Raw genomic sequence first — 12480 nt, 5'->3', positions numbered from 1 at the left:
ACCACCCTTTCCGTGAAGAAGTACTTCCTGGTGTCACCACTAAATTTCCCTCCTCTGAGTTTAAGCGGGTGCCCCCTTGTGACCGAGGGTCCCATGGGAAAGAATATGTCGTTTTCCACCTCGACACGACCTGTGACGTATTTAAATGTCTCAATCATGTCACCTCTTTCCCTGCGCTCCTCTAGAGTATAGAGCTGCAATTTGCCCAGTCTACTGCATCCACTGTCGACTCCTCTTCCTATTGGCTAAGGCTCTTTACACCTGCATTGTGAGGTCATAGAGCTTTATGGTAATAGAAACATGATAGCAGATAAAGGCCAATGGCCCATCCAGAGCATCCACTATCTCCTCCTCTCCCTATTGGCTAAGGCTCTTAACATTTGCATCTTCTTTTCCTATTGGCTAAGGCTCTTTACACCCATCCACAGTAACCATTATCTCTTTCTTTCTCCGAGAAATCCCACGTGCCTATCCCAGGCCCTCTTGAATTCAGACACAGTCTCTGTCTCCACCATCTCTACCAGGAGACCGTTCCATGCATCCACCATCCTTTCTGTAAAAAAGGATTTCCTTAGATTACTCCGGAGCCTGTCACCTCTTAACTTCATCAGTAAACCTGAAAATTCAATGGCAGGTCACATTTGAACATCGGCATCGAAGCTCCAGGTCTTTGGAGGACCCAGAAGTTCTGCAAGTTCTGGAAAATACTCAGTGCTAGGTCCAGATACCTAAATCCGATTCTGCACTTCTGCCTGACTGCTTAAGCTGGATGTTTTTGGTGCCCACTTAACCAGACTCCACTCCCAGACTATGCTGGGAAGACAAAGCCAAGATCCACTGGATAGCTGACAAAGCCTCTCCTGCCTGGTTAAAATATTTTCACTATCGACCCTGTTGCCTTCGTCTTTAGAGCCAAATGATTCTCACACATACAGATCCTTCGTTGCGTCCCTACATAAAGTGGATCACAGGAAAAAACCTCACCCTCTGCTTCTCTACATGTATTTGCTCTTACTGACAATAACCTAACATATAAATACCAGTGCAACCCAGAATCCTCTCTCCAACATCCAATAAATCCCGGTCTGATCCGCAGTTCACTCCAGTAGCGTAGTCAGACCTGACATTTTGGGTGGGCCTAGAGACAGCATGGGTGGGAACTAGGCATCTGTCTCTCCCCCTCCACCCCGTGGGTCCAGCATCTCTCCCTTGTCCTTGGTCCCTCTAACTTGTGGCAATGAGATATTGTAGCAGAGGAGGTGGGTCACAGCATAGGAAAGGTTCCCAGGCTGGCTAGAGACAGTCTGGCTTCACCGCTGCCAGGGAAAGACATGCAAATTTGGAGGACTGCGGGTGAGGAGGCACCAGAAGGATCGAGGGTATCACCTGGCATTAAAATAAAAAAAAGTGGTGCCTGACTAACCACCAGGCTGGGGTGGGCCTTTGCCCGCCCAGGCCCACACATAGCCACACCCTGGACCGAAGGATCCCTGCAGACAGAATCACAAGTTCTAAACTTTATAATGCTCAAGAAATTGGCCCATCATGAAACCTTCTTTCTCACTATTATACACATTCCCCAAGAAGGGTTTAGGCAGGTTAATGGGGGAGAGCAGGGGTTGCTTTTATTGCTCTAGCTGGGTGAAGCCACCGGTTCCGGGTGCCCTGAATGTGGTCTCGTGTCCGACATTAGGTGCTACGCAGGAGAGAAGAAATCGACACCTGGAAAAATCACTTAGCAAACAGAACAGCAGAGGATTCTTAAAGGCTGCGCTCAGAAGGTCATGCAAGCAAATTTTAAGGAAATTATTTCCTATAATCTTGCCAGCAAGAAGCAATGTTTTGTTTTGAACAAAGCACCATTAATGCTGCTTAGAATATTTTCCACTGGCTCCATCCTGTAATTTGAACTTTGAGGAATCCCACAAACATTCCAAGGTCTCTTATCAGTGTTTGCTTCACAGGGGCTGAGGGAAGCTAATCTCTTCTGAGCTAGACTTAAGTGATCACTTTTCAAAAAGGGTAAAAAAAGGGCTTACAAGTGGCACCCCCTCCCCCCCCCAACACGCATGCTGTGGGTTTTACATGTTGGAAAAAGTGACATGGCAAGGGGGGAGGGGAAGGCAGATACCTAAACATAGAGCTTCACTTTATCAGAACCAGGATTTCAGGTAACAGGGCAAAAACCAGAACTGGCTCAAAGAGGGTCAGATGGAAAGCATGGAGCCCCCAGCCCCTGAAGGACTGGAAGAAGAAGAAAAGAAATGATCAGATGCCCCCTGAGACACTCCCCTATTTGCTCTAGGATTCTTTAAGGGAATTAAATCTGCCGGGAAGCATGAACTTCCTGGCTCCATTAGACTTTTAGGCCAGCTGCAATTATTTCGTAAATTCCTGAAAACTTACTTGTTCTCGCAATTTTTAAATGGTTTAACTACAGCCTCAATGAAATGATATTATAGTTATTTTTCTTATGTACTTTAGTTTTTAATTACTTCTTCCTTCTCCTATGTTTTTTCTATGTTCTCTAGTCTTAATTATATGTGAACCGAGTCAAACTCCACTAGGAGATGACCCAGTATATAAACCAAAGATTAGACTAGATTCTACTCCTGGGTTATCTGTCTGCTTTTATTGCTATTATTATTATTATTTATTGGCTATTATTATTTTCACGGTGGAGCAGTCGGGTGTCGTGGAGTTGAATTGGAAGCATTTTTGGACGGAGCTGGAGTCGGTAAAAACTGACCAAATTCTGACCGACTCAAAATAAAAACACTTAACACACACACACTAAAGTTTGAAACCTAAGATCAGTAGGAGTTGGTTATTTTATTAAGATTCGCTATATGATTGTAACCTGCTAGGCTCATTGGCTAAAGTGGACTGAACATTGTAGCAGTAGCAATCGCTTCTTCTAGATCAAGCATGTCCAACTTCGAATAGATCGTGATGTTCTTTTCCGGCCCAAAATGCCAGTGATCTACCACCATGAAAAAGTTTCAAATTAAATTTTAATCCAATAAAGTTGAAGGATTTCTCCCCCCCCCCCCCCATTTTTAATGACCTTCTGTCATTTACTTGGAAGTGATCAGCTGTTAAACAAATTAAGCAAAAACACAACAGAAAGACGAAGATCCAGTAAGAACTGCAAGAGGAAATGGAAAGTACATTTTTTCTTTAACTTTTATTGAGTAATTTGTGTTAAATTGAGGTTGAGTATTGATCCAGGCTGATCTTGCACAATCTTTAATATTTCGCTCTTGCTCATTAGTGAGACGTCTGAGCCTGCATTTCATCCACCAGCTTTTTGAAGTTGGGTGAATATTGCGTGAAGGCCAGACTGTAGGGGTGATTCCTGCTAGAGAATGACACGGGGAGCGATCCCCGCAGCGAACCGCTGCGTGGCTGCGGTTTGGCTGCGGGTTATGGTGACCTCATTAGCAAATCGCCGCAGACGCGGGGACAAATCCTTTCACCGCCCGCAAAAACGGTGAATAGATTTGTCCCCGCAGGCCAATGTCCCCCCTTCTAGGAACCGCTATTTACCTGTGTTTCACCTGCACGTTGCCGCATTGACTCCGCCCCCCAATATACTGGCTCCTCATTTGTCAGATCAACCCTTCCTGCCAATAGAACCCGCCCCCCCCCGACGATCGCCGGCAGGAAGGTGCTCAGCCCTTCATGCCGACAGAACCAGCCCTCCCCAACGATCGCGGCAGGAGGGTACCCATCCCCTCCTGCCTACCCCAACCCCCCCCAACGGCCCTCCCGACGATCGCAGCAGGAGGATATCCAACCCCTCCTGCCAGCTCCCCAACAGCCCCCCTATGATCACTGGTAGGAGGGTGCCCAACCCCTCCTGCCGGCCCCCCCAATGGCCCCCTATATCGCCAATAGGAGGGTGCCCAACCCCTCCTGCCGGACCCTCCCCCAACAAACCCCGCCATCCCGAAACACCACCCTTAGTCTTACTTTCCAAGTTGGACCGGACAGCTCCTCGCTCGTCTGGCCAGCAGGCCTGCCTCCGTCCAAATGAGGCGGGCCCGCCCCTCCCCTCCCCTGCCTAACCCACAGGATCCTAGGGCCTGATTGGCCCAAGCACCTAAGGCCCCTCCTATAGCGGGAGTGGCTTTAGGTGCCTAGACCTATCAGGCCCTAGGATCCTGTGGGTTGGGCAGGGTAGGGGCGGGCCCGCCTCATTTGGACGGAGGCAAGCCTGCTGGCCATACGTGTGAGGAGCCGTCCGGTCCAACTTGGAAAGTAAGACTAAGGGGGTTCCGGGGTGGGAAGGTTCGTTGGGGGGGGGTCCAGCAGGAGGGGTTGGGTACCCTCCTGCCGGCGATCTTAGGGGAGGCCATTGGGAGGACCGGCAGGAGGGGTTGGGTACCCTTCTGCTGCGATTGTCGGGAGGGCCGTTGGGGGGGGTCTACAGGAGGGGTTGGGTGCCCTCCTGCCGTGATCGCTGGGGGGAGGGGAGACTTGCAGCCGTAGCTAAAGAAAAGTATTTAAAATCGTACCCGTTTGAGGCTTTTATATATGCAGCGGTGACGGTGACGGGGCGGTGAATGGGGTTGCAGTGGCGGTGACGGGACGGTGAATGGGGTGGCAGTGGCGGTGACGGGGCGGTGAAGGGAATGGCGGTGACGGGGCGGTGCAGAGGATGGTGAGACGGGGACGGGGCGGTGACGGTGACCAATTTTTTCACCGTGTCATTCTCTAATTCCTGCCTCCCAACTAAGGTTAGGCCTCGCTCATGTCAAGCAAGCCTGAACCATCTTTGCTGCCTGATGCATTCTGGATGTGCTTACAAGAATTGTGTGTTTCCAGTCAAGGACATCTGCCTATTCATACATGCCCAGCTCCTGTGAACCTGGAGGAGTTATGAACTACGTTATGATCTATGTTTTGTGCTTATCATCTATGGCGTCTTCCAAGGCCTCTGCACAAGAAAAGACTATTCATTCTTGCTGTTCTGCTTTGATTGGTCCTGGAGGATCATCTGACATGACCTAAGGAGAAAGGTGTTTGTGAGGATTTAGACTGTTTGGATGTGAGGGAGCTCGGATCAAAACATAGGTTTCTCTGTACACTACACCGTAACAATAAGAACTGATAAAAAGTTACCTCTTGTGACCTGCTCTCGGACGAGAGTGAAGACGCAGAACTGTCTTTGAAACAGATCTGGTTTCTATTGCAAAAGGAACTCTAGCTAAGATATATTACAGCTCTATCAGTGACAAATGGACTTTTCTGACCAGAAGAAGTTCTATCATCTGCTACGCTGAGGAAACAGAAGAATTCCATCTCCTGGATCTGTTGAGGCATAATCTAAAGGGTGGACTAGATAGAATTGTATTGGTTATGGATAGGAATGTTAGGTCCCCTTGGTGATAAGCTTTAATAGATTGCTGATATTATCAGGACTTAATATTGTAAGGAATTATACCGTGTGTGTAAGAATTAGTTATATTTACTTATTTACTTAGGAATTACTGTGTAATAATTGTGTGCTGAAATATATATGTATGTATTCAGATATATTGTGAACAATAATTAGTTATTATTTACTTCTGGCTTGTGAATTATATTTTTTTATCTATAATAAAATCTTTCATAGAGCCTTGGTCTCTGTATTCGTATAAGTTGGCAAAAATCCGAATCCTTGGGTGCAGTTATGGGATATCCTAGAAACGAGAGTTGCATGCGACTTGTTTATGTTGCACTAATTAGTTATACCCATAAATCTGCCTACAAGTCTCAGGGAACCTTGGAGATGTTCATCTGTCATGTTGGAACGTTGAGTACTCTTTGTCATTTTCAGATGGGAAAACGCAGATTCACACAAATAAGTTGAACCGAAACAGGAGTGTACAGCTTCACTGCATCTTCTCAAGCTGGGAAATTTGACTCTAGGCACTAGCTTCTACATGATTCTTGCTCAGCATGGATCTTGAGAAAAAATGTCATTTTTAAGGGTTAATATTTTGTTTTCAAGAGATGACTTGTTCAATGAATAATTTTTACTGATAGCAGCTGCAGTTTCTTTAATGTCCACATCTACTTTGAATGGGTATGACCAAGCACTCCACAACTGTTCCAATTTTTGGGAAGTCACAGAATCTATTTTTGAATTCCTAGATAACAGAACAGATAAAACAAAATTTGGATATTGTCCCAGATGGTCCTGCGTATTAGGAAAATGATCAAAAGTGTTGTTTGCAAGGTCAGTCATCATTAGCTCAAATTTGCTCTTGTAGGATGAAACTGTACTCATCATCTCGCCAATGCATTTGTTTTTACCTTGTAGTTCAAGATTTATATCACTTAGTTCGCCTGTAAAGTCAACGAGAAATGCCAGATCACATAACCACTCATCTTCCAACTCTGCTTGGCCATCTCCCCTCTCCTTCAAAAAATTTCTTATTTCGTTCAGCAAATCCCAAAATCTTTGCAGAAATTTGTGCCTACCTAGCCACCTTACATCTGTGTGCAAAATGATTTCTGCTGCCCCTTCATCAAGAGTAAGATTGAAAAGCCGTCTTTGAAGTGATCTTCCACGAACTGAATTTACAATTTTGAAAGTGATGTCCATGACAGACTTTGTATTGAGTCTCTTGCTTGCCAAAACTTGCTGATGAATGATATAGTGGTAAGAAAGGAAATCTGGACAGTCGTCTTGCTGTCTACAGAGGGCTATGAAACCCTTAACCTCACCTGTCATTGGCATCAGTAGTGATGGAAACAAGTCTATGCAATGGAAGATTACACTTTGTCACAAAAGAATGGAAAAAACTGAATATTTCCTTACCAGTAGTTCTCCCTTTTAAAGGCATCATTCCAAATAATTCTTTAACACTGAAGTCTTCAAAAACCATCCGGATAATGACTAGTGACTGGGCTATGTCTCTTATGTCTGTAGATTCATCCAGTTGAAGTGAGAAAGCAACACAATTTGAAATATCCTCCAAAAATTGCTCAATTGTGTCTCTACCCATCTTTTCTAGTCACTGAATGGCAGTGTTTCTTGACAATTGTACATCTTATAGCAGCTATGATCTCTTTCTTATATTTAAATCCTTCAAAAAAGTTGTCAGCTGCTTCAAGAAAACAATCGTTTACAAATTCCCCTTCAGTGAACGGTTTGCATTTCTTTGCGATCAGGTTGCTGACCTTGAAGGATGCTATGGGTTCCATTGACCGAATGTGACCTTGGCTTCGCCATCAACTGTAGCCAATTTCGGTTTAAGTTCTTTGAGCTTCAGTTTACGAATTTCACTTTTGGGTGGAAAATCAGCATCAAACTTATTGCTATGCAGAGCCTTATAATGACGTTCCAGATTACCCTTTTTGGGCAAGGAGACTGGGGCGTTGCAAATTAGACAACACCACTTGTCTTTCACCATGATGAAGAAGTGGTCCATTTCCCATTTATCATGAAAGTGGTAGGTTTTGCTTTTCTTTGGAACACTCATCTTCGTTATACAGTGGTGCCTCGCATAACGGACGCCTCGTACAGCGAACGCTGCGCATAACGAACTTTTTGTCTTGCTCCCTATAACGAACTTCGTTTCACACAACGAAGTCGCCCGAGGGGCCCAGGGGGGGGCGGAACTACTCTCGCCGCTTCCTAATGTGAGCCGGGAACAGCAGCACCCTCCTGTCTGAATGCAGTGTTCCATCATCTCCCTCCACCTTACCTTAGATGCCGAGTTTTCCGGCTTTCTTTTTCGGCCAGCCACACACTTTCAAAGAGCAGCACATGCGCGCATGCTCTGTTGTTCAATCTTCTCCTCTGACGCAACCGGAAACCGGAAGTTGCAGGAGAGGAGAACATTGATCAACTCCAGCAGCTGCGCGTGCACAGCTTTTTGAAAGCGTGCGGCTGGGTGAAAAAGAAAGCTGGCAAACTCTGCATATAAGGTGAGGTGGAGGGAGGGAAATGTAGGGCTGCAGAACGAATTATTTTGTTTTACATGTATTCTTATGGGAAAACGCGTTTCACACAACGAACTTTTCGCATAACAAACTTGCTCCTGGAACGAATTAAGTTCGTTGTGTGAGGCACCACTGTACTGGGGTGGCTGGATGTAAGAAGGCCAAATCTGCTAAGTTAGTATAAACACTGGCTGAATCTGGTCCAAAACTTTCACAATGTATTAAAGATCAACAGGAACTGAAGATCTCTGGATGATGTGCAATACAAGGACTGGAGATGCCAAAACCACACATGCAGTTCTAAAAGTAAAAATAAGAATTCATCATACTGGCACCAATAATCAAATACCACCAAAGAATCATCAAAAAAACTCAAACACCTGTCCAGCAAACCAGATAAAATCAAATACAGTACTGCCAAACAAGTTCAAATACTACCACACGCGATTTAATAAATTCTGTACACAGTGTCGAATCAACGCAAAGCCTAGGCAAAATAAAATTGCAGAAGCGAGCAAAAGTCACAGTGGTTTGAACCAATTTGAAGGCAAGGCATAGGCATAGGCAAGTTAGAGCAAAATTGGAAAAGCCTGCCAAAATCACCAAATTCTTAATACTTTATTGTATCTGCCCGAAGACGTTTAATGAAAGCAAACTACAAAGCGACCAACGACCAGCACACGACACAACTAATACGGTAAGTGTATTCAGGTAAAGCTCGGGCGAATGGATATCACCTGGTATATAACACACTTCTAAGGGGTGTTGGGATGGGCGATTCTGAGAGGCAGGAGACCAGGTATGACGCCGGGCCTGTGGCGTATCGTTACGGGGCGCAGGCGGTAGCCCCCTGTGGTACCCCGCGCAGGAAAACTTGGAACATCCCTCCCCTTTAGAACCACGGAACTCTGGAACAACCTCTCATCCCCGCTCAGAAATTCTAGCTCCTTCCAATCCTTCCGTAAACGCTTGAAATCTTGGCTCTTCTCAAAAATCTAATCACCTCCCGTTCTCTAGTACCCTGCCCCTCTCTATCTTCTCAGTCCCTCTCCTATACCCTTTCTTTGTAGTTCCTTTCCTCTCAACCTCTGTAAACCGTGCCGAGCTCTGCGCATGCGGAGATGGTGCGGTATACAAACCTAAGGTTTAGTTTAGTTTAGTTTAGTACCCACTAACTATTAGCACGAAAACAAGTGCCCCCAATACACCCACAGGCAAGATTCCCGCTGACAGAGAAAAAAAGACAGGCAAAGGATCAGCAGTGGCGGCAAGCCCTCGACAGACGACCCGCCAGCTCTCGCTCTCACTAGCAAAGGGGCGAGCTGCTGGAAGATGGAGCCAAGTGGGGCTGGCGATCTACCTCTGACCCCTCCGCGATCTACATACCTGTTCTTTAGAAATGCCTGAACTGCAAGACCTTTTGAAACATGAAGACAAGCAAGAAGGGCCCTTCTGTGGCTCCATCCACTGTACCCAACTTTCACCAGGCTTCCTTGTCTAAATGTAGCTCCGTCCCGGTGCTTCCTCGTATTTAATGCACCGGGCTAAGCAGAGAGGCCAGCTTCCCGGCCGAGGACTTCTGCATGCACCATGAAATGCTAAAGCCATACCTGATACCCATCTTGCAGTCCATGATACAGGGGGTGTCAAATTCTGCCAGCAGGTCATCCATCTGGTTATATCGTTCCCCGTCCTTCACCACATCACCATGGTAGGCAGGAACGAAGGGCTTCAGGACATCGTCCATCAGGCGGTCCAGGCAGCGCTGTTCGGCCTCACAGTGCTTCTTCAGTATTCTCCCGTTGGCAGCGGCTTTAAAACTACCTGCAGAGCAGAAAGGGACGGAATGAGCTGTAGCTTTGCACCTGCACGGATTCAGCAAATGGCACCAAAAATTAGACGGAAGGATAGAGTCTCACAGTGGTAGCCTATGAAGGGTGCTCTGGGCTGACCACTCTTTATACAGTATTCATTTATTTTAAAAATTTCTTACTTGCCTATAGCTAATACAATCCCAATTTTAAATTCCTTTTCTAACCCGTTGTCCCCAAAGAGCTCAGAATGGGTTACTGCTGTCAGATGCCTAGACCCACTGTATCATTTCCTCTGTCATAATCTCCCCAACCCTGAAATGTCCTGTCTAAATTAGATTGTAAGCTCTTCTGAGCAGGGACTGTCTATTGTATGTTAAAATGTACAGCACTGTGTATGTCTTTCATCTCTATAGAAATAATAAATAGTAATAGTACTTACAGGTTTAACATACATAATATCCGTACAAGTAGCATACAGTAACGTCTTCCATAAAACAGAACATTCTCTATGTATGCGTTATACTTTCTCCACGTTAACCGCTGTTCACATAACTTGACGTTTATTGCTGAATGCGTATTTAGAAACAATTGAATTCAAAACCGGTCTGAGAGACACCACTCTACAGTGAACAGCGGTTAACGTGGAGAAAGTATAACGCGTATATCGAGAATATTTCACTGGGATTACCTCCAAGTAGCAATATTTACAAAACATTAGCATCTCGAGATTGAACAGATTTTCTCCATAAAACAGATACATTCTCTTAAAACATCTCTACATAGAGTAATGCCAACACCCTCATGAACTACCGCCATTCGTTCATCCAAACGCCTCCATAGAGTAGTTTTCAATACTTTCTTAAACTTTTGACGATCCAAAAGGGCTCTTACTGGTCCTGTGAGTTTATTCCATAACGACACTCCTGCTAATGAAATTGCAGATACCCTCGTGTTTTCATAATGTACCTGCGAGAATTTGTTAATGACAATCGTATCGCTCCTTCTGACCTTAAAGGTCTTAAAGGCCGGTAGAGGGTCATGACTTGTGTTAGATGCCAAGGAATGTTTTTAATGAATATCTTTAAATACCAACACAAGGGATTTAAAAAGGATTCAAGATCTTACAGGCAATCAGTGAAGTTGTTATATGATCGAATTTCCTCCCACCATATATCATCTGCGAGGCCTTACATTGTGACGACACTATCCCCCCATTGCAATAATCCAGCTATGCATGCATTCTGTTCTGGGTGCGAAGGCTTGCACCGACTGAAACCTAGTGTAAATCCTGGCACACACAATTGGGGGGCATTACCCCCAAACTCTGAAACAGTGTGCCTGCCCACGCCCACAGCCAGATTTGGATACGGACCCTTATACAATCGTATGGAGCCAGATCTGCATGCAAACCCAAATGATCAATTATTGAGGTGAATTGGTTCTTATGGCCCATATGAATTTGCACACAGATCTCGGGATCGCATGCAATTTTGGGCGCTATATAATCTGGGGTCAAGTTGGACATGTCTGGCCTGTGTGAGTGTGAGGCCTACATCTCATGGTATCAAAAGGCAATGCTACAATACTTGGCTACAGAGAAAGGACCTGTGCTGAGTCAGGAGTCCATATATCCTGTGTCATATAAAATTTGGATTACAACCAGGTTGATAAGCACGTGCTGATGAAGATAGAGACTGCCGAAACATGGTCCTTAGTACACCCGTTCATCTGGATTTTGCTGCTTCGTTTGTTATATAGAGTTATAATAAAGTCACTTTTTATGTATGCAACTCCTTGTAAACCGTTTGGGATAAAAAAGGAATAGAAATTTTAAAAATCAATGAATCAATTTTGGACTCCTTGCAATTTTGATTTGACATTTGTGGTTTGCCATCCCTTTTCTTTTCATGGTAAGATAAGCCCCGCAATGTCCCAGTCTACTCCACAGTACCTGCATGTCCTGCCAGCTGGATCCATGGGTACTTTTTCTTGAAGGACATCACAAAGGGGGACCAATGCACCATGTTCTTGATCTTCCGCCATGATTTGCTCTGTAACCAAAGAGATACGGATGTGAAATATAAGAATATAGAGCAATTCATAGCTTTCCCGTCTTTATAGGCTGTTTCGTGGGGTTTAGGGGAAACGCTGGACCTGAGCACTGCTGAGGAAGAATGAGGGCCACCATCTCTCTCTATTTCTACTTGATTTCCAGTAATTGACAGGTGTGGAGGGTCATTTAAAACAGGCGCCTTTTGGATTTCTCTTTAATACAAAGCAACAAGCCTGCCATGTGCCTCGGGAGCACTCCACAGGTGAGAATATTTAAGTGTACATTGCCCATGACCTTATACTGCACCTCTGCTCCAAACAACACAAGTATTTATTCAATTTTCACTATTGTTCTCCCTGGGGAGCTCAGAATGGTCTACATCAATTTACTCAGGTACTCAAGCATATTTCCCTGTCTGTCCTGGTGGGCTCACAATCTATCTAATGTACCTGGGGCAAAGGGGGGATTAAGTGACTTGCCCAGGGTCCCAAGGAGCAACAGGGGTTTGAACCCATAACCTCAGGGTGTCGAGGCTGTAGCTTTAACCACTGAGCCACTCTAGAAATCAGAATGTAGCAAAAGTGAGCCAAGTCTAGGACAATGAAGCCATTGTTACATCACTGCTGAGGTTGGCTCTTATTGGTGGAATGAGACATTATGACATCACAACACCAG

General features: G+C 45.2%; 1 protein-coding gene across 1 annotated transcript in view; it reads right to left on the bottom strand.

The window, feature by feature from the left end:
* ITPKB (inositol-trisphosphate 3-kinase B) overlaps positions 1-12480 on the bottom strand; it is a 179180-nt gene that overhangs the window by 65388 nt on the left and 101312 nt on the right. The window contains exons 3-4 of the mRNA XM_033937411.1: positions 11704-11803; positions 9549-9762 (exon numbers count right to left, since the gene is read on the bottom strand). Coding sequence (XP_033793302.1) covers positions 9549-9762; positions 11704-11803 — 314 coding nt within the window. The remainder of the gene's footprint in view (positions 1-9548; positions 9763-11703; positions 11804-12480) is intronic.

This window comes from Geotrypetes seraphini, chromosome 3, assembly GCF_902459505.1.
Source record: "Geotrypetes seraphini chromosome 3, aGeoSer1.1, whole genome shotgun sequence".
Taxonomy (NCBI): Eukaryota; Metazoa; Chordata; class Amphibia; order Gymnophiona; family Dermophiidae; genus Geotrypetes; species Geotrypetes seraphini.
Note: the sequence above shows the minus strand (reverse complement) of the source record. Positions and strands in the feature narration are given on the sequence as shown.